Source organism: Cyprinus carpio, chromosome B20 (genome assembly GCF_018340385.1).
Source record: "Cyprinus carpio isolate SPL01 chromosome B20, ASM1834038v1, whole genome shotgun sequence".
Taxonomy (NCBI): domain Eukaryota; kingdom Metazoa; phylum Chordata; class Actinopteri; order Cypriniformes; family Cyprinidae; genus Cyprinus; species Cyprinus carpio.
Genome location: NC_056616.1, coordinates 19,286,205 through 19,308,897, shown reverse-complemented (window position 1 = coordinate 19,308,897; position 22,693 = coordinate 19,286,205). Strand labels below are relative to the sequence as shown.

The following is a 22,693-nucleotide window of genomic DNA, read 5'->3' as shown; positions in this document are numbered from 1 at the left end:
CTTAAAAATTTACCTAAATAAATATCTTGAACAAAATGTGAGACAGACTTGGAAGCAGTTTTTTCAATAGTTTATTTAACAGGAATAGTGCACATTAATAAGCATAATTATATATGTGCCAGAGTTAGCCTAAAATAATTTTCATCTGTAGTCCCTGAGAATGTTACAAAGTCACGGGAAAAAAACAAATACAAAATTACAAAGTATGATATTTAAAAAAGGCAATACATAAATCTGCACAGTACAATTCAATTTGAAATTGTTGCAAAAAAAAAAGCAATATATAGCTTTTAAGGGAACAAAATATAAGAATTTAACCATTATTATTTGTTGATATTTACTAGTGCCGTAACATTTCCAGTTAAATTAAATAAAATAAATAAATACACTTTAAAACACAAGACTTTAATTTTGAAAATTCAACGTGTCATCGCCGCTACCGGAAGTGGATATTCGTTGCACATTTCTGTTCTTTCTGTAGCTGCTCTCCGTGATTAGCCGTCAGCGGTTACCACAGCCTTCATCGCTACTTTTAGTTAACAGAACCAGATATGGTAAGTATTTCACTGCTGTATTTTGTATTCTCGAGAATATTATAGACGTTTGCCTTGTCACGAAGTCGTGTTTCGTCGGCTCCACTGACACGTTCAAGAAATATTCAAGTGAGTGAACGCGCGCAGCTAGCAGAAGTGTAGCGACATTACGTCGAATATTCACGAAATGAACGAGATGTAAAGGCTGCTGAAATATTTCTAGACTTCTCTCTACAAAGTTAAGCACTTAATATAAAGTGTGATTTAAATGTATGTTTAATTTCACCCGTCGTAGTAACTGCATTTGTAAGAAGCAGCTAGGCTGTTTTGTTTTGGGGGAGGGTGGGGGTTCAACAGCTGCTGTTTCCAGGGGCTTATGTCAGAGATTTCGTTTGATCGTTCGAGTTATCTTTAAGTTTACTTAGTTCATATGCCAAACTGGGACGGCTGGATTGAATGTCAGATTAAGATGACATCCATTTGAAAATATGTATGCTCTATTAATCTCCCTGTTAGGAGTCAAAGCTCTGTTACTGGCTGTAGGGGCTCCACATAATTGGGTCATCTGGTGTATGTATTTATGTGTGTAGTGATTTTAATCCAGCTTTTACGTCTTTTGCGCTCTAAAATGTGTACACAAGTCAAATTGTATGTAATATGTATTTACACGTGCTTTTTCCTTCTGATTTTCAGTCTCACACAATTCTGCTGGTGCAGCCCACCAAGAGACCAGAGGGCAGAACATATGCAGACTACGAGTCTGTCAACGAATGCATGGAAGGTAGAATAGTTCTTTTGATCATAAAGGGCAAGATTAATGTTATGAACAATTCTGATGCAGAATTCATTTTCTTTCTAATAAAAGGAGTGTGTAAGATGTATGAAGAGCATCTGAAGAGGATGAACCCCAACAGTCCCTCCATCACATATGACATAAGCCAGTTATTCGACTTTGTTGATGATCTTGCTGACCTCAGCTGTCTTGTGTAAGTAAATTAACACAGCATCCCATCAATCATGTACAAGGGTACAAATGCTTTGAACAATGTTGTAATTTTCCTATTCTCTGGTCATTTAAACAGGTACAGGGCAGACACACAAACCTATCAGCCCTACAACAAAGACTGGATCAAAGAAAAGATCTACGTGCTGCTGAGGCGCCAAGCTCAGCAGGCGGGGAAATAAGGAGTGTAAATGGCTGAATTATTTCTGATGCAAGTCCCCAACTCTATCAGAACTACGCTACATCACAGGACAAACATAGACGAGCCAAGTGGTGAAATGATGCCGCTTAGTTCAGATTTTGTTGAATGCGTGTCTATTTAGTCAGTAAGTCAAAGCATAGATTGAAAATATTTTGGATTTTAAATTGCATTTTTGTAACTGGAGTTAGGGACTTGGATATTTATCAGACTAAAGGGTAAGATTGGGGGAGGGAAAGGGTTCAGGATTTTTTTCAATCCCTCTCAATCGATGTTTTCTCTTTTTTTTTTTTTTTTTTTTTTAATTGTGGTTTAATTGTTCTTTAATTCAGTGAAGTAAAAAAAAAACTTTTGTCCTCAGTGCCATTACAGATTTTGTTGGCCCTATCTGTTTTGTGTATTTATCCAGTAGTCACCACTGGAAAGTAATAAAAATCTTCTCACATAAAGTTTTGATGTCAGTACTGTTTTTTTTTTCTTTTAAAATATACTAATGTTCAAAAGTTAGGTGTCTGTAAGATTTTTTTTTTTTAAATTATTTAATGCTAGTATTCAGCACAGATGGATTAGATTGATCTAAATTGACAGTGAAAACATTTGAACATTGTTACAAAAGAGTTCTATTTCAGATAAATACTGTTCTTTCCATCTTATTCATCAAAGAATACTGAAAAAAAAGAGTATAGAAAAAAGATTAAGCAGAACTGTCTGAACAATGATCATAGAAAATGCTTCTTGACTCAGCATGTTAGAATGATTTCTGAAGGATGTTACACTGAAGACTGGAGTAATGGCTGCTAAAAATTTAGCTTCATCACAGTAATAATTTACACCTTAAAGAATATTAGGATTGAAAAAAAATATTTAATTTTATTCAGATCTGGTTGCATTTAAAAACTTAAACAGATGCTTCAAAATTCTGTATCCTGACCATGAGTAAAAATTAGATTTTAGTGAAAACTAGAATTCCAGATAACAACTCCTTTGTTAAGAAACTTGGGGAAAGTTTCACTCTAAAAGCAGTTGGTGTCTTCTGAAACAAATGTGAATAAGATTATACGGTGCAGCATGACTGTTCTGTTTTTCAACTCTCGGTCAGCAGCACACTGTACGGTGGCATGAATGTCCTGTTCATCAACTACACTGTTAATTGTTCATATAAGAACTTGCTTGAACAAATTCTCTGAAATACTTAACTCTTTTCCCCATGTTGTCCCTGGGGCTTCATTATAATTTGTTTAAAAATCTGATCAACATCTGTCTTGTAATGAAGTATTAAATTGTATTAGCAGTAGTATACTGTGTAGTTTCAATGTTACTGGAAACTACGTACTTACCAACTTGTGAGGAAGTGCATGCATTCTGTTTATGACAGTTACTGGGCAACTAAGGAAACAGCTGAGACTCAGCACAACACTTTAAAGTACCAATAAACACAATAATACTAGATGTAAGTGTAAGATAAAGCCACAACAATTTTTGTAAAAGATTTGCAATTTAACCCCAACTGGCATGGTCAGTCTAACTTGTTCTGTGCTTCTAAGCCCAATTTCTGAATGGGAAACTGCAGTGTTTATCACATACATTTGTGATTTCTATGCAAATATGTATATATATATATATATATATATATATATATATATATATATATATATATATATATATATATATATAAAGGAAGTGAAATAAGAGTCCCTAACCCTAACCATCAATGGGGTGAAAGCAGATTGTATGAAAATATAAAATTTGATTGCACCAACTCAAAACTCACAAAAATAGTAATCAATTTCCACGACTGCGTTGGTCCATCTGTTTGCACCATAAAGTCATGTCATAACAGAAGAAGCAACAGATCTTTTATTCCATAATGTGATGTACATCAGAGTAAAACATTATCGGAAAAATGTAGGACAGGAATTGGTTCCATCCACCAGTTGAGGTCAGTTGTAAGAAAGGGGCAATACTTAAGCAGACTAAATGAAAGGAGATATCAGTCGTTTCACTGGAAGATCAAATTATGACATTTTGATTAAAAATCATTAGGTTAAAATTAATAAATGAACAAACAAACACATTGGTGGATAAATAGTTCACAATAAGATCATTAGGGTGAATTTAGTAAACATAAGGTGAATTTTCATTTCATGCTGACTTTAACAGATGGGCCTATTCTGTTAACAGAGGCTTAATTCAGAAATCATTCACCCTGCACACCACATAACGACCCACAACACACTAGCAACCACATAACAAAGCTCTGGAGACACCAACACCTTAGCATTTGTGGTGGCGAGTTTTGCATGGACGAGCAACACTAAAATGCAGTTAGTAAGTAAATTTTACAGTTTTATAATATTTGAGCTGGTGGCGGTGCAACCATGGCAGGTTGACCACACTGGCTATGTTTACTCGGTTAACACTATTCCAAAGCTGAGACTGGTTGACCAGCAGCAGAATAGGATTGTATGGGCTAGTTTGCCCAGTTAGGTTACTTATAATGACTGGAATTAATGAAACTAGTGTACTGTACTTTGTTCACAGAGACAAAAACAACCGCACAACTCTACACATCTGCATTTCTTTCAACAGAATGGCATAAACAGCATGAGGTTTATTCTCTTTAGGCGCTCTCTAGCAGTAATTAGTTCACGGAGCTGAGCGTTTTCGAGCTTACTTTCATCCCCGTTCACATTCCTCTACATAGCCCTTTCTTTTTCACCAGCGGTGAGTGTTTGGTGTTACGAAACAGCAGTGTGTCTGCGCTGGTCATTTTGGCGCACTGTGTCTTTAAACTGTGGCGGCCCTGCGCCTGCAGCACAGGAAACCCCGTAGCGGTTTTCTGAGGGGACCCAAGATGGCCGAATCTTTACAGTGGGGCTAATAATTACTTTTCGTCAAGACGCTGCTATTTCATGGTGCTCGACGGTCGCGCTGGCCATTCGCCGTCCCGGAAAGAGAAACGAGCGAGTGTATTCGGTTAGTTACATCGGGGAATGTTTATCTCTGTGTGAAGAGACTGGCTGGTCCATCCGCGGCCCTTAGCCAGAATATGGCGGAATACTTGAAGAAAATATAGCTTAGCTTATTATGAACGCGACGCTTTATACACGAGCCTTCCCGCCTTTTCACCGACCGCTCGCAAGTATAATGATCAAGTAGTGTTTTCGGTACGTCTTTGGAGTTCATTCGCTTGCGTTTCGAACATTTCTGTGTTAAAATGACTCGCGCGAGGAGATAGCCTGCTAGCTGAGGCGCTAGCTACGCTAACCCCGTTTGACTGAATTAGTCGCAGCATTAGCATAGCCTAGCTTGCTTAAAGTAAAGCGGCACGGAAGAAAATAAACATTCTAAGTTCGTGCTCTGGCTTTCGTCGTTCCGTTTATAAAAAGTTGAAAATATTGAGCATGTTGTGGAGAGTCTCGGCTGCACACAGCAGCTAGCTAGCTGACCATCGCTGAACTGGTCAGAATACATCTTCTGGACTGCATAACTTTACTGTGATAGACCCCACAACAACATACTGCATCAGCTTCGCGACATCTTGCCGGTGAATGCCATACATTTCAGCTTAAAGTTGATAGCAGATTCTGTTGCACCTTACAAGCCGACGAGGACGTTGAGATTTATTGAATCAAGGGCAAAAGCCTGCTTGAGAGTTACTTGCAAGGATGACTGACACTCGTAGACGAGTAAAAGTGTACACTCTGAACGAGGACCGCCAGTGGGATGATCGGGGGACGGGACATGTGTCATCCGCCTACGTGGAGAGGCTGAAAGGCATGTCTCTCCTGGTGCGTGCCGAAAGTGATGGTAGGTTTACACACTATAGAGACGATGTACAGGGCCACTTTTCATTGACTGCAAGTAAGATGTGCCCGTTCTTTAAAACAGGGTCACTGCTGCTGGAGTCCAAAATCAACCCTAACACCGCCTATCAGAAACAGCAGGTGCGTTTGAAATCATTTTGTTGACACAGCTCATTACTGTTTTTGTGAACATCATTTGTAATTATGTGCTTCTTAATGTCTAGGTTAAAGGGCAAGTACATATATATCTTATAACGATGCAAGACATCTTGGGTGAATCGGGAAAATGTGAATTTATAGATATCAAGATTCCATAGTTAATCACAGTACAGTAGCCCTGTAAAGCCTGCTATATGAAATAATTTAAAATAGAACAGTAATAGTTGGACCTTTAGACAAGGTGTTACAAAAATTAAAGTATTTTTTTTGGATACATGCATCTGTGGCTCATTTTATTCAGAGGCCCAGAAAAAAAAACTGAACTGAATTTGCTGTAGATGTTATTTATACAACAATATTTATAAGGAAAAAAGTAGATGCAGGTCCGATAGCTCGTAATCTAAAACAAGGAGATTTTTATAACAGTATTGTAGACTAATTGCATAAATGCATATCAGTTTTCACTCTATATCTTCTAATAACATGTCTTAGTAAAATGATATTTAAATGCTTAGTTTTATGATCAGAGTTCTATATTTTTGTTTATGGGGTGCAAGACTTAAAGCAATACAATGATAATTGAGAGATGTACAAATAAATGTTCCCAAAAAGCCTGATGTATCATGTTTCATACTTTCATTTTAACATGCTTTTTCTATAAAATGATGTATGGGTATTAAAGTAAACCTAAGTTGCTTCAGTTCAGTAAATGTGCATATTAAAATATTACAAAAAATATCACAGCAAAAGAAACAATGGTGAAGGTTGACATTTTTAGAATGATACCAAAAGGCCTTTATTTGCTAAAAAAAAAGGGAAATTTTCAATCAAGTGGCATGTAGATTGTGTACAGCAGGTTTTTACTTTTGATCCTATTGATAATTTAGAGACATACAAAATTAATATATCTAATATTATACAGATTTTAGGGATAAGACAATTGTTTTGTATTGCAAGTATCTTGAAATGTCATGTTTAAATATGCAAGTTATGAAGTAAACACTCATTTGCATACATTTTCGGAACAGAAATCTCAATATTGGATAAAGCATTAAGTTAGGTGAATGATATATGAAAAAAGCCCTCTGTAACTTTCAGAATATAGGAAAAAACCTGGAAAGATATGTATTGTAATTGAAATCTGCAGGCTCAAAAAGATAAGGTGTAATATCATAAGCACTTAATTTTGTATTTTGGATGTTTTTTTCTGTTAAAGATGTTATAGAAGCAAAATAGTCCACAGTTTTAAAATTGACCTGTACATGAGCAAACAATGGTTTTTGCCTGGGGTCTCTTGCATTAAACTGTAGATCCCTGAATGATAGTGCTTGTGTATTGCTTGCTATTTTGGTATTTGTTCATGTTATTTGTGTTTTGTCTTTGAAGGACACATTAATAGTATGGTCCGAGGCTGAAAACTATGACCTGGCCCTCAGCTTCCAGGAAAAGGCTGGTTGTGATGAGATCTGGGAGAAGATATGTCAGGTGATTATGTCTGTGATATACATTTATAATATTTTCTCTAGGTATGTTCTGCTTTATTCTGAAAGCCTTTATTTTTGTGTCTACAGGTCCAGGGAAAGGACCCCTCTGTAGACATCACCCAGGAGCTGATAGATGAGTCTGAAGAGGAGCGCTTTGATGATATGTCCTCTCCTGGTCTCGAACTTCCGCCATGTGAGCTCTCCCGGCTGGAGGAAGTGGCCGAGCTAGTGGCGTCATCCTTACCCTCTCCGTTACGGCGGGAAAAACTGGCCCTGGCGCTGGAGAACGAGGGCTATATCCGCAAACTGCTGGAGCTGTTCCGAGTGTGCGAGGACTTGGAGAACCGAGAAGGCCTGCATCACCTCTACGACATCATCAAAGGCATTTTCCTCCTCAATCGCACAGCGCTCTTCGAAGTCATGTTCTCCGAAGAATGCATCATGGATGTGATCGGATGTCTGGAGTTCGATCCTTCGCTACCCCAACCACGGCGGCATCGAGAGTTCCTCACCACCACGGCACGGTTTAAAGAGGTCATCCCCATTTCAGACCCGGAGCTGCGGCAGAAGATTCACCAGACGTACCGGGTGCAGTATATTCAGGACATGGTGCTGCCCACCCCTTCTGTCTTTGAAGAAAACATGCTCTCCACCCTGCACTCCTTCATCTTCTTCAACAAAGTGGAGATTGTTGGCATGCTGCAGGTGGGTTTTCATACTTGACCATGTATATGTGACCAGCTGTGGACTTTGCACATTGGCAGTTGAGTTGAAATGCTGTTCAGGGGCTAAACTAGGTGAAGGAAGCTGTAGATTAACTTTTTTACACCGCCTTCTAACATCATATCTCACAGGTAACGTACGCTGTCAGGCTTGCTATGTGTCATTGTGGCTTTTCGACAGATCAGCATCGTCCCTCTCAAATTCATTGCATCCTCAGCAGAAAACCCTGTTTGCAGAGAATGCAGTGAATACATGTTTTTGATGCAGCTACTAATATTTTCCTTTTGCATTACCTGAGACCATCTCGGTGCTCTTGATGGGATGCACATGGTGGGCTGTACTTTGGTTATTAGTTTTAAGGTCATATGTTTTCCACACTAAAAATAAAGGTCTTCAGATCTAGATAACAGATTTAAAGATAACTGTGCTAACTGCTTGTACTATGTACATTTAATTTTTTTAGTAGAAAATCGGCAATGGTATTTGCCTCAATGACGAGAGTCAAGAGTGGAGTAGTTGTAGAGTATTTATTAATGCATTGACAAGTCATAGTATTTGAAATGCCCTTTTCATCATTCATTCAGTTGTGGCTATTAAAAAGTTGTTAATGGAAATTGTTTGATACATGCTTCTCACCTAAGCCTAACAGTGAAATTGTTTGATACTGGGATTGGAGGTAGGGGAGGGGGCTTGTTGCCATGGAAACAGCACCATCATGTTCTTTAGAGCCATATCATGTGATGACACAAACGCTTGGCAGGCGTGCTGGATGATTATTTTCTCCAACCTCCAGACAGCTTCAGTTCAATATGGTTGTTCGTCCATCTTTGCCGATGAATTTGCTTGTTATGGCACAATATTGTTTTAATATTACCATATCCCCTTAACACCTGGATGTAATCTCATAGATGTTGAATAAACCAACCATAGATGCTAAAAGCTTTTTTGTGATGATTGTCTGAGCAATTAGAAGTACTTTCCCATGGCAGCTTAATCGCAAACTATGTTTTGATTCACTTGACTGGTTCCCTTTTTTTTTTAGGTGTAATCTTTTATGTCCATGACAAGTTGGAGTTAAATACAGTATCAGTCACATGTCTAACCTTGGTGTTGATGTGCATTTGTAAAAATACGTCACCCTAATTTAATGTTGCAAAAACGTTTCAAGCCTCTCTGTGATTTACAGCTTCATGGTGTGCTCAGATGACATTAGGATAATGTATATAGGCAACTATAAATTAACATTTTATCAAGAACCAGGTTTATTGTGCCGAATCTGGCTGAACAGAATTATTTATGGTTGCAGTTCACACAGTATGCTGCATGGATGCATTATGCTGTGTATATAGAAAGAGTTTAATTATGAGAAAATGAATGTGAATACTGGCTTAAAAATATTTAAATATTTTACATTTCCCAGTGTCATTTGCTCTAAAGCATTTATAACTAGTTTTGTTTGTATATATACACAAAACTAGTAGTAACCAGAACTGCTATTTCTCTTTTTCTTATGCTTTTATTTTCAGGATGATGAGAAGTTTTTGACTGAGCTCTTTGCACAGCTAACTGATGAAGCCACAGATGACGACAAACGGCACGAGCTGGTATGAAGCAGAATTACTAATGGATGTGTTAACCTCCTACTCAAAACAATGGATACAAACAAAATGGATATTGTTTGTCACATTCAGGTAAATTTCCTGAAGGAGTTCTGTGCGTTCTCACAAACGTTACAACCACAGAACAGAGACGCATTCTTCAAAACGCTGTCCAACATGGGTATCCTGCCAGCGCTGGAAGTTATTCTTGTAAGATTTACTTGCTATTCCAAAAAAGAGATTTGCTGTCAGGTGTCTCGTTTTCTTTTTTATAATTTTAACACCTTTACTAATTATCTATAGTATTGTATTTCATGGAGAATAGATCTATTTGAACCAGTCTCTAACTTCAGCTTTGCTCTCAATTTAGACTGTAAATTTAACTTGCTCTTGCTGTATTTATGAACCCTTGTGCATTGTGTTAAAGGGCATGGATGATGTTCAGGTGCGTGGAGCAGCCACTGATATCTTCTCTTACTTGGTGGAGTACAACCCCTCAATGGTGCGAGAGTTTGTTATGCAGGAATCTCAGCAGAATGACGATGTAAGTCATATGCCACATGCCTGCTGACTCTTGCGAGCCTTCCAGCTACCTGTCTTTCTCACTACTTGTCTATATTTTACAGGACATTCTGTTGATAAATCTGATCATTGAGCATATGATCTGTGACACGGATCCAGAGTTGGGTGGAGCCGTACAGCTAATGGGGTTGCTCAGGACACTAGTGGACCCAGAGAACATGCTGGCAACTGCTAATGTGAGACATGTTTTAATCACTATATATTTGGTGCAGAGTACCACCTTTTCACTGTTATTTGTCAGAATGTAGCGAAACATGCCCCCTTTGGTTGATTCCTTGCAGAAAACCGAGAAGACAGAGTTCTTGAGTTTCTTCTATAAGCATTGCATGCATGTGCTGTCTGCTCCACTTCTTGCCAACACCACAGAAGAAAAACCCAGCAAAGGTAATAGATTTTTTACAAGCTTGTAGGATGCATGCAGACTGAATGTGTAGGCAGCCTTTTGGATTCATTTCTCAATTGACATTTTGCATATATATTTAAAGACGTGACCTCTACAGACTTCTCACTGTGTGTGTTTGTCTTTTCAGATGATTTCCAGACGTGTCAGCTGCTGGCTTTGATTGTAGAGCTGCTCACTTTCTGCGTGGAGCATCACACATATCACATAAAGAACTATATCATCAACAAAGACATCCTCCGCAGAGTACTGGTGCTCACTGCATCTCAACACGCTTTCTTAGCCTTATGTGAGTATATGCATGCACACACACAAGACATAAGCCACATGTGAAACTGAATATTCAGCAGGAAATATTGTAGGGTGGGATTTTTGTTTTTGTCTTCAGATTTTATTGTAATGTGGAAAAGAGGCAATGATATTACTGATCAAATTCTGTCTATTAGTGGCAAAGAGGACTTTTTTTTCTGAAGCATTTTGATGTTTTTATGCACTGCAGTATCTTGAAGAAGAAAATCAGGGACATTAAGAAAGTCAATGGGGTCATTTGTTTTTAATTGCTAACAGAATGAAAGTTAGTGTTTTTTTGTTTTTTTTTATGCTTGTCCGGTTGGGCCAGTAACTCAGATTTCTAATTGCCCTGCCAACATTCTCACTTGCTCTAACCACCAACAATGTAAAAAGTTTTAATTTAAATGTTTAATTTTATATTTAAATTTGGAAGGTTTGCATTTCTTTGCATACAATATTTACTCATTTCATCAAATGTTTTTCAGTATAAATTTATTAAGACTGATTTTCATCTCATTCTTACATTACCAAGGTCCATGTGACACAGATTTTGTGCTCAGATCAAATTATTTTAGTATTATTCATATACTGTTTATATACTGTTTTAGTAATTTTAGTTTTAAATTATATTTTGTATTTTTATAAAAATAATATAAAATAAAATATAAAAATAAAATGTATTTTTAAATTCCCAGTTTTTTTTTAGAACTTTTGTTGTCTTTTTTTATAATATTTTTAAATTTATTTTTAAATTTTACTTTTCAGTTAATAATTTCAGTAGATTGGCTTAAGTCTGTTTTATAGATGCCAACATTTTTTTTTGTTGTTTAGAATTTTAGATGTTTTAGATTTTAATCAAAAATGTAATAATTTAAAAAAATTTCATTCATTTTATTTCAGTTAAAAAATATATTAATACCTTTATTTAATGATTACAACACTGGTTAGATGAACTTAGTTGTATTTTTGATACTAAAAGTATAGAAAAATGTGGAAAGACTCTAAACTAAACTTTTAGAGAAGTAGAACTGGACAAATGACAGACATGGGGAGTAATTACTTTCCACCATCACAGCCTTCAAACAGCATTATCAGTAACACCGAACACTCTGTGATGCTGATCCATTTCTTCTATGAATTGCTCTGCTGATAATGATTACTGTTACACTGTTATTTCAACACATGCCAAAGAATTCTGCATTTAGGGCCAGCAGCATTATTAACAGGCACTAATTTATTTTGGATAAACACCAAGCATGCAGTACTACCCTGCTGACAGACATCAATTATAGCTTGGCTGTTAAATCTCTCTGTACCTTTCTCACTCATTTCACTTGTCCAGGTGCTTTGCGTTTCATGAGAAAAATCATTGGGCTGAAGGACGAGTTTTATAACAGATACATAATGAGGAACTTCCTGTTTGAGCCAGTGGTCAAAGCTTTCCTCAACAATGGATCCAGATACAACCTCATCAACTCAGCCATTATAGAGATGTTTGAGTATGTCAGAGTGGTGAGTACATTTATCTAATCATTAAATCTCGTAATGTTTCTGAACACACGTTGTTTATTTTGTGTGTAATTGCTGTGTTCTGTGTGTAGGAGGATGTGAAGTCCCTGACGGCTCATATCATAGAGAACTACTGGAAGGGCCTGGAGGATGTAGACTATGTTCAGACATTTAAGGGACTTAAGCTTCGATATGAACAGCAGAGAGAAAGACAGGACAACCCTAAACTTGACAGGTCAGTGGTCTCTTCAGACCATTATTGTTTTATGGATCCTCCTATGTAATTTTTAAAAAATTTTTTTACTGCAATTCCCAAATTTGTATTTAACTGTTTATAAATGATATGATTTAAAGTATCCTTATGGTTTTGTAGGCAAAATAACAGCTCTGTGGTTTAAAGGGATTGTTCACCCAAAAATTAAAATTTGATGTTTATCTGCTTACCCCCAGGGCATCCAAGATGTAGGTGACTTTGTTTCTTCAGTAGAACACAAATTAAGATTTTTAACTCAAACCGTTGCAGTCTGTCAGTCATATAATGGAAGTGAATGGGAATCACGGCTTTGAGAGTCAAAAAAAACATACACAAACAAAACCAAAGTAAACCCTGTGGCTCGTGACGATGCACTGATGTGTAAAGACATGAAACGATCGGTCTGTGCAAGAAACTGAACAGTATTTATATTGTTGTTTACCTCTGATTCACCGCAATGTCCAAACTGTCCTGAGCACGTTCTCAACAGTCAGTGTGTGACGCGTCGTCATCTTGCTTTACGGTGGATCGCAGACTTAAGTGCGTTACTGCCACCTATCTCTCAAATGGACCATTGACACACCTAATTGAGATTGTAGATAGTGTGTTAATGGTCCATTTGAGACGTAGGTGGCGGTAATGCACTTATAAATCTGCGATCTGCCGTAAAGCATGAAGATGATGATGCCTCACCCGCCAGCTGAAGAAGACGCGATTGTGCTCCAGACAGTTCAGACATTGCGGTAAATCAGAGGTAAACAACAATAAAAAACTGGCATCGTTTTGTGTCTTCACACATCAATGTATCGTCACAAGCTGCAAGATTTAATTTGGTTTTGTTTGTTTTTTTGACTCAAAGCCATGATTCCTATTCACTTCCATTATATGACTGACAGACTGCAACGGTTTGAGTTAAAAATCTGTGTTCTATAAAAGAAACAGTCACCTACATTTTGGATGCCCTGGGGTAAGCAGATCAACATCAAATTTTCATTTTTGGGTGAACTATCCCTTTAATGTTTGACGGCAATAATATTAGTATTTTAATGCAGAGCTGTAAAATACAATTATTATTATACTCTGTAATGGATATTTTAAAAATGTTTGCTAGGAATAATCTTAAATGCTCGTATGGCAATCTAAAAAAATATTATTATTACTACTACTATTTTTGTATTTTACAGTACAATAGTATTTTTATAGTATTATATTTCCTTATTGATTATCTTTTTATAATTTAATAAACTACTTAATATTGATATACAAATTTAATAATGAACATTTTTTTTTCTCTTTTCACAGTGTAGTAGAATTACTATATTAATATTTATTGATTTCCTTTTTTATATATAAAATTAAATTATTCTTACTCCTATTGTTTTATGGTAAATTTGAATAGGCTCCTTTTAAAAACAGTTTTGTGAATGTGGCCTGAGACAGCTGAAGTGGAGAGAGATTAAAAAAAAACTAAAGGTATATTAAGGTGAAGGTGAATTTTATTTTTCTCCCTATATCCTCACCCTAAAGTCAACTGTAAAGCCACATTTTAATAATATTTAAAAAATGCCTCCACTAAGGGGTTTGCATCCTTGTCACCTTTTTCCACCCCTAATAAATTGACTAATGCAATTCCTTTTTGTGGATTGGAATTTCTTGTGCATGTAATAGTTACTTTTATGTGAAAGTACCATTTAATGAATGTATTTTTGTGTCTTCATGCTTGTCTCCAGTATGCGGTCGATTCTGAGAAATCACCGTTTTCGCCGGGATGCACGGACGCTGGAAGATGAAGAGGAGATGTGGTTTAACACAGATGAGGAAGACTTGGAGGATGGTGAAGCTGTAGTGCCACCTTCAGATAAGATGAAGAGTGACGAGGATCTGATGGATCCTATCAGCAAGTTCATGGAGAGGAAGAAATGTAAGTTACTGCTACATGCAGGCGGCATAATGTTGATGACCAACTACTATGATCCCCTATTTGATTGCAAAATGCTACTGACATTGCTTGAGTTTTGATTGTTTATTTTTTTCCCTCTCTCTTTTCTCAAGTGAAAGACTCAGAAGAGAAGGAGGTGCTTACAGGGAAGGCGAGCCTCTCAGGACGGCAGAGCCCCAGTTTTAAACTCTCCTTCTCCAGCTCCCCAAAGGCCAGTCTGTCCTCTCCCCCAACCGCATCCCTCCACCCCGGTTCACCTGGTTCTCCAAGTTCTCCCGGGACAGGAGCCCGGAGCTCCCCTCCTACGGCAGCTGTCACCACTAAGGTAATTACGCCGATTCCAACAGATCCAACAATGTTCTGAAACGCTTCTTTCATTCCGGTTACTTATTTTTGATGGCATCTCGCTCCTATTCCAGGGAGGTCTGGTGGGGTTGGTGGACTACCCTGATGATGACGACGAAGAGGACGAGGATGAGGAAGATGCAGACAGTAAAGAAGAAAGTCCTCCGCTGTCTAAGAAGTCCAAGCTGAGCTCCTAAAGCACTCCCTCTTCAATCAGCACAGTCATGCTCAAAGGGAGCTTCATCCAGAGACTATTGCAGCGCTCAGCCTAGAACTCAAAACTGAAACAAAATGAATGAATACACAAATGAATGGATAAATGAATGAATGCAGCCCCCCGCAGGAGTCCAAGGGGCGCCATGTGAGGAACGGAGAAAGGGAGAGCAAGAGAGGGAGAAGATACGGTCACAGAGCGAAAAGGTGAATGTCTCCAAGTGGAGTTTGTCCAAGTGCCAATCTGCAAGAAAGAGAGAGACTCGTGAAATTGACAGAGAGATCGAAGACGAGATGAAACTGGTCTGGACAAAGAGTAATAAAAAAGGATTAAATAAGACATGAATTTTGACAGCTAAAAGTACTGGGGGGTAAAAAAAAAAAGACCTCACACACAGTCAGTCAGTCAAACTGTTGCCCCACAGAGCGTCCCAGGCTTGGACCAGGACACACTGCCCCCCCTCTCAGGGAAGGACCTCACATGACCCGAACTGGGCCAGCCAGTCCACAACCACCACTCACCTTTGCTGACTCCATCTCCATTTCTTTCTCTCAACCCTTTTTTTCTGTTGCTGTTTTTTTTCTTCTTTCTTTTGTTTTCGAGTTTCTAGAGCCAGACGGGACACTACGGAGCAAAAAGTCTGGGTCGTCATTGTTTAAGATGTCAACGTTGTTCTCGTGGCTCAGCGGAAGTTCTTCCTCTTTCAAAGCCAGCAGTTCCCTCCTTTTTCTTATTCTGTTGTTCTCCTCTCTCATTTTTTTAAATGACATAAGAGACCTGCCTTTAAATGTTCAGGACGTTTTCAGCCGCACTTGAACAGGTTTTTAAAACCTCAGTGGGGGGAGATAGTTTTACCCTTTTTTTGCCCTTCAAAACTGCAGATTTTTTGGAAAATTTGTAAGCCCGTCTTCATTAAAGATTGAGTGGAACTCGAGATGTGATGGATTTTTGTCATATCTTCATTTTGTTTTCTTTTACATGAGTGTACTCTTAGTTGTTCGGTATATTTGGGACCATTAAAAAGATATTTGCTGTAGTAGATCTCTCACGGTTGTGCTGGTTCCCTGTATCATGTCAACTGTGCTGATATTTTGTCTTTTGAAATGGGATTTCATCACTGAAATGATCCTTCTGTCTGCTCGTCTGAATGAATACGTCAGTGGAAAGTCCTGCCTCCTCTGACAGAGGCTTTCTAAACATCCTGCACACAATTAAAGATAAGTTTTTATTTTCTGAAATATCATTTGTTTCCCTTTGTACTTGAACACCATAAGAATGGAGCAATCGTGCACTAGAGGGCGTCCTTCTCCTTCACTGACACGCAAAAATAAGAGGCGCAAGCAGGAGCCAGAAAGCAGCTTTCAGTCTGTAGGCTATACACTAGCGGTCAAAAGTTTGAAATAACAATCTGGTTATTTAATCAAAAATACAGTATAGCCATTGTCAAAATGTAATTTACTCCTGTCGTGGCAAAGCTGAGATTACAGTTTTCAGTGTTACATTCGAATATGCTGGTTTGTTGTGCTCAATAATTAATAATGGTTATTATCAATGTTAAAAAGCAATATTAGCAGCAAAAAACTGTATTCCACTATGTGATAAATGTTTCTTGAGCAGCTGAAAATAAAGCTTTGCCATCACAGGAATAAATTAAAATGTGCTAAAACAGAAAATGGTTATTTTAAATTGTAATAACATTCAACAATATTACTGTTGCACTGTGTCTTTGTTCAAATAAATGAAGCCAAGTAAAAGTTGATGAGACATATCTTTAAAAACATAAAACATATTACAAACTTTTGACCGCTATGCTTTTTTTTTTTTTTAAAAAGTACAGTTTTATTTATTTGCAAAAAAAATGTCTATAGGTTTCATATGACATGCTGTTAAAGACATTCTCTTTTGCACAAATGAAAGCAATTCTCAGCTTGCACAAATCAATCCTTGTCTGTTGTAGCTCTTCTCTATTTATGATTTTAAACATATGTTCTTCCACCTCATCTCTTCTCATCATTGCCTGAATGCAATATGTCTCATCTTTGGAGAGATTATGCTCACATAAGCAACACGCACCTGCCAGTGTCCTGGCACTAACATGCCTTTTAATTAGAAATTGAACCATGACAAATCAAGCCACACAAATGCTCTTAGAGTTCAGCTCATCCCCATCCGCCGCCAGTCAAATCCAAGAGCTGCTGGCAGTTCCTCAAAGGAGACACCATGCCAACATTACCGCATGGGCTGAAGTGTCTCCCTCATCGTGTGTGGTGGTCTGCGCACATTAAAGCTGTGTTTTATTTATTTGTTGAGGATTATTGGTCCTTTCCATTGGCATGTGGCAGTGCCAGTGCGCATGGAGCCGTTAAGGATGCCAGTGGAGAGTTTCTACAGATGTGCCTTTTGATGTGAAGCCACCCAGCAACTGAGAGATCCAGGTCAGACCAGGATCTTTGGAAATAGTTTGCAACATATCAAGAAAGTGTTGATGGTTTAACCAATTTGTTTGACTTTGTCTGCTGAAAAGACTGGCTTAAACCAGTATAGTGTTTCTTCTGAATCTGGACGACTTGGTTAAGAGGTCTAAGCAAGTTAATTGTCTGGTTTTATGCTGGTGATTTGTGTTGGTATACTTGGATTCAATGCATATTTTTAGTGCTGTACGTATATATTTAAGTTTGTAAGTTTGGGGTCAGTGCCTTTTTTTTTTTTTTTATTCTTCCAGTAAGCATGCATTAAATTGATCTAAAGTAACAGTAAAGACATTTATAAAAACATTTACAATAACATTTATATTTCAAATAAATGCTATTATTTCAAACTTTCTATTTAACAAAGAATCCTGAAATATGTATCATGCTTTTCACAAAAATATTAAGCAAAGCAACTGTTTTTAACATTAATAATACAAAATGTTTCCAAATTAGAGCACCAAATTAGAATATTACATTGATTTCTAAAAGACTAGAGTATTGGTTGCTGAACATTTTTCATTACAGGAATAAATGTCGTGTTAAAATATATTCATATAGAAAAAGTTATTTTAAATGATTATATTCACAATATTACTGTAGCCTTTGTGAGCATTAGAGGTGTCTTTTCAAAACGTAAAAAAAAACTGACCCCAAACATATATTTTAAATATTTTAAAAATTTCATAAAATGAGGTAAATATACGTTTTTAATTTTAAAGTTATTTTAATAACATAACCTATGTTAAGTTATTATTTTAGTAAGTGATTAGTCTCCCTGACTAAAATTAACCATAGTAACCATGGCTTTTTGCCATATTGATTACCATTGGTATAATAGTTTTACCACAAATACCATGGTTAATTTGTGGTTACCATGGTTTAACTATAGCAAGAGTTTTTTTTTTTTTTTTTTGTAGTAAAACCATGGTTAAGTCTGGCCTTCATCACTGCAGCAAGTTCAGAATCAGAATCAGAAAGAGCTTTATTGCCAAGTGTGTTTACACACACATGGAATTTGTCTTGATGTTAGAAGCTTCCAGTACAGAAAGTACATACATAGTGCAGACAAACATATAATTAAGTTAATAAAAACACTAATAATAGAGAGAATAGACAATAAGTTATAAATAACAGTATAATAAAAATATAGAGAAAAAGAAAATGTCCATAGACGTTTATTAATGTGTATACAGTATGTGCTATTTACAGATGAAGGTTTGATGAGTTATTTACAGATGTACAGTACTGAGGTGTTATGTGTTGTTTAGGTGGGATATGGCCTGGGGGAAAAACTGTTTGTGTCTGGCTATTTTGGTGCTCTGTGGCTCCAGCAGAAAGCTGAAAATTTAGTTACTTTTAGTTTTTCTTTTTTTGCCTATATGTAAGGCTACACTTGCATTGTGCAAACTAAATTTGAAGTCAAGTCACGTGCGCTACCTCTAATCCAGCAGTAGATGGCGTGCGATGTCCACACGCTCCCCTCTTGCCCAGGAGAAAGGCTTTTGTGAAAGATTGTATAATCGTTTAGGGGCAGTAAAGTCTGGCGAACAGGAAATCCTCAGCGTCTCTCGACGAGGTTGTCAAAACAGCCGCACAATGTGCACTTTCATGTGCACAACTGGACCCTGTCGCTCCGACCAACAATCACTTGTGTTCGCTGCACAAAGTGGCCTCTGTGTCGGCCGGGCCGCCTCCTTATGGCCCGGCGGCCGCTGTGGAGGTGATCAGGGGGCATGTTCAGCATAGCATGTCTGTTTGTGTGATTAATCACCGTGTAAAACTCCAGCGTATCCGTTTCGGTGGGAGCAAGGAGCCACGGGCGCCTCTCCGTTTATGCGTCATTGTGTCTAACGGTGCACGGTAGCTGAGAGCAGAGGGCAAAAGTTTGAGCATATGGTTGAGATTAGGGCGCTAAAGAAACTGACTGATTCACATGATTGGGATTTGTTTTATTCTGAGTTTGGCTGATTACTGAATAAACGTCTTAAATGTGACTGATCTTTGGGAATACTCTCTAAAGCCTTTTGTTCAGTGTAGCATGATCATAAACATCCATTCCACATCCAAAGTGTTAGTTGCTTCCTATATGTGTTTACATCTGTTCGGTTTGGTTTTAGGCTATTTGCATGCTGTCTTCATGAACCTTGGTTGTTTCTGATCTGAAGTCTAAATGATCATCTCTTCTTACCTTTGGTAACTTTTCTGTATGTATATGAAGTATGCAAATTTTCTGTATGCACAAAATACTTGAATACCCTTCCAAATTTGCAGTATACACAAGAGAACACTATTCAGAATCTCAGTAGACAACCTGCAGCACATGTCTGCAGAATCATCTGGAATTAATCTCAGCTCTTTCTTGACTTATGATTTGATCATGCTGCCAAGTTTACCCATTTTTACCAAATCTTGGATTATAAAAAGCAGAATATTCCTAAAATATTCATTATCAAGGTGATAACAGAATAAAACATGAAGTAATATGAGTTATTTACCCTAGCATATAAAGATACTACTCTCAGATGGAGTCTTTCTGTTTGGTCTGTGAATCTGAGCGCACCTTTTTGCGTCGTGTTGAATGATTTCATGAGTGGTGTTTTCTGCAGTGAATGGTAACCAAGACTGAACCCTATGGCCTCAGCCTCATGGACCGCCCGCAGTCTAGTCCAGCTTGGCTTCGCACAGATTCTAAACGAACCCTGATTAGACAGACAACAAATCTGAACAAGCTTTATTAAATTCACATATTGGTCTCTAGTGTGGGCTAAACAGTGTGGTCTACATAGGATAGGTGGATAATCTACCATGTTAAATTTACCCTGTATAATGTTACATAAATGGACTAGAGGGTGTTTTCATTCTCAGTCAATAAACACATTTGAGCAGGCATGAAAAGCGAATGGCTTTGCCATGTGGAAATACACACACATATTTGGATCCTTGCCTGCAGTTAATGTTCAGGTATAAATATAACCTGCAGTTCGTGTTAGAGTGTAAATATAACCTGTACAGCTGTGAATCTGTGCTGTTCTTGGCAGCGCTATTTGGTTTTTAATGTTAAAACATCACTATTAAACTTTTACAGACTTCGCTATTAATGTATTTAAATTGGGGTCTTTACAACTTCTTTAGAGATCTGGAAGGTGACGGCGTTTAGCTTTTGGTCATCTGTGGCACTGTGTAAAGGGTCACGACTGTTGCCGTCTCTCTCTCAGTTGCCTGGGCGAGAGATAAGAGAAGCATGTCAGTCTCTGCTGATGTTCAGCATCTCTCTTTCTTTCTCCGCTGTCAGTAGCCTGGGGGTCTCGGTAAGCCTGGGCACGAGATAAGAGAAGTGTGTCAAAACTGTACTGCTGTTTAGCACTGTAATGCTCCGTTCCATTCTCTCTCTCTCGCCTCTTTAAACTATTTCAGGGTTGAAAGTGGGTGGATTATCTGGTGACAAGTCCCAGACCAGCGTTCTCTCATTAGCACATGTGGCGTTCCATCACATTGTACCTTTGAAATGCTTCTACATCAGAGGCCACAGTTGGCATGTCAAACACCTAAGTCCCTCGACAGAGGTGTCGGAGCCCGTGTGTTTGATTTACACCCACCGCTGTGCTCAAATCGCCACATGCTGCGTCTTTTAGTGCTGGGTATGGATAAAAAAAGTGATTAAATTTGATTAATTGCATTAAATAAATTAGTTTAAAAAAAAAGACTGGTATGTAATGTCATCAACATCTGTTAAAGAGCTATAAAATGTGGTTTTGCAGGCCGCTACATGTGCAGCATGGATCTATTCTCTTTCTCTTTCCCTCTGTTAATTTTAAGAGCTCCTTTGAGTGCATCATAAAAACAACAGCATGAAAGACTAGTGTTGCTCTCAGTACTCTCATATCTGTCTCATAACCCTTAACATACACACACACACACACACACACACACACACACACACACACACACACACACACACACACACACACTGATGCTTAAAACAGGCTGTTAACATTACCTTGATGGTGGAGTGAGGTCTTCCACTGATTGCATTGGGAAATAAGTTATTTATTTCTTAAGATATATGTACACACACACACACACAACCATAACAAATATATATATAAAATGTTACTTATATATTAGACACATTTAAAATAAATGTCTTTTAATTTATTTGAAATGCAAATTTTGTAGGGCAACAACTAGGCCTTTCTCCAGTTTACATTATTTAGGATAAAATTCCAATAAAATTCCAATAAAATGTATTTTTGAAAGACTTGACTAATATATTTAGTGCATCCTAGGTCAAATATGTAGAAACACTCTATAGCAGAGACGGGCCCACTTGTATAAAAAAAAAAATAAAATACATAAAAAGAGCCACATGACTGTTTTGATGACCTTGGCTCCATCCAAAATCACATAATGTCCTACTATTTAGTAGGTGAAAAACAGTATGTGCCAAAAATGTATGTCTGAATTCACAGTATTCATAAAAGAGTAGGCAAAAAGTACCCGAATGACCTACTACTTCTGGTGTAGTAGGTCCAGTGTTGTTTTGGACCCTTCTGACCTTGATTATATGAACAAAAGCAGTCTTCATATGTCTTATTTTTTGTTCCACGGAAGAATAATAAGTCACACAGATTTGGGTGAACTAACCCTTTAAAATGAACTGTGGTACAATGCATTCTATTCTTCCCCCTCTCTTTGCATATGGGTTAAATCTACACGACTATTTTAAAAGTGAGTTCGGAAACACGGTTAACGTGTGTCGATTTATGTGTTGAGGGAGAGAACAGAGTCATCTCTGTTAAAGTACATCAGGGGCATTGAGATCTCTCTCCTGCTGTCCATAAAGCCTACCGCTCAGATTGTAAAATGGCCTTTCACGAGATGACACAGGAAGCACTCCCTAGCTGAGGCTCAGCCGTTCCCCACCGATCACAAATCACTGCGCACCATTCAGCTGCTCTCTGGGTCAGAACTGGTACAGTAACAGCTGGTTTTGAATTTAAAGGTGCAGTAATATATTCACAGATTTTATGGCTGGTTGAAGATCAGTGATTTGTTGAAATGCAATTGTCTACTGTCTCCGCTGGTGGTCATGGGCTAACAGGTCAGTGTGCGGTCTCAGAGGAAGAGCACCGCTGACGATCAAATCCAAAGTGCAGGTCTGCTTCGGTTCATGTGTCTCACTCT

The 22,693-nt window shown here is 37.8% G+C and overlaps 2 protein-coding genes across 2 annotated transcripts; both read left to right on the top strand.

Annotated features, from left to right (window-relative positions):
• Positions 1 to 399: 399 nt before the first annotated feature.
• LOC109112751 (enhancer of rudimentary homolog) lies at positions 400 to 2,184 on the top strand. Its single transcript, XM_042746800.1, has 4 exons — positions 400 to 554; positions 1,227 to 1,314; positions 1,399 to 1,519; positions 1,616 to 2,184. Exons 1-4 carry the CDS (start codon positions 552 to 554, stop codon positions 1,716 to 1,718), a joined length of 315 nt encoding a protein of 104 aa, XP_042602734.1. The 5' UTR covers positions 400 to 551; the 3' UTR covers positions 1,719 to 2,184.
• Positions 2,185 to 3,945: 1,761 nt separating this feature from the next.
• LOC109112750 (serine/threonine-protein phosphatase 4 regulatory subunit 3) lies at positions 3,946 to 15,972 on the top strand. The gene is made up of 16 exons (XM_019125649.2): positions 3,946 to 4,063; positions 4,277 to 5,545; positions 5,627 to 5,682; positions 7,087 to 7,185; positions 7,272 to 7,889; positions 9,434 to 9,511; positions 9,599 to 9,715; positions 9,933 to 10,049; positions 10,132 to 10,263; positions 10,369 to 10,471; positions 10,618 to 10,776; positions 12,121 to 12,290; positions 12,380 to 12,522; positions 14,271 to 14,461; positions 14,593 to 14,804; positions 14,899 to 15,972. The coding sequence occupies exons 2-16, from the start codon at positions 5,404 to 5,406 to the stop codon at positions 15,019 to 15,021; spliced, it is 2,460 nt and encodes an 819-aa protein (XP_018981194.1). The 5' UTR covers positions 3,946 to 4,063; positions 4,277 to 5,403; the 3' UTR covers positions 15,022 to 15,972.
• Positions 15,973 to 22,693: the final 6,721 nt, after the last annotated feature.

Bases quoted from the DNA above. Each gene is read 5' to 3' on its own strand.
- LOC109112751 (XM_042746800.1), top strand. The intron at 1,315-1,398 runs GTAGAATAGTTC...TTCTAATAAAAG, and splicing joins TGTCAACGAATGCATGGAAG to GAGTGTGTAAGATGTATGAA. The intron at 1,520-1,615 runs GTAAGTAAATTA...TCATTTAAACAG, and splicing joins GCTGACCTCAGCTGTCTTGT to GTACAGGGCAGACACACAAA.
- LOC109112750 (XM_019125649.2), top strand. From the start codon at position 5,404: ATGACTGACACTCGTAGACGAGTAAAAGTGTACACTCTGAACGAGGAC. The intron at 5,683-7,086 runs GTGCGTTTGAAA...TTGTCTTTGAAG, and splicing joins CCGCCTATCAGAAACAGCAG to GACACATTAATAGTATGGTC. The intron at 7,890-9,433 runs GTGGGTTTTCAT...TTTTATTTTCAG, and splicing joins AGATTGTTGGCATGCTGCAG to GATGATGAGAAGTTTTTGAC.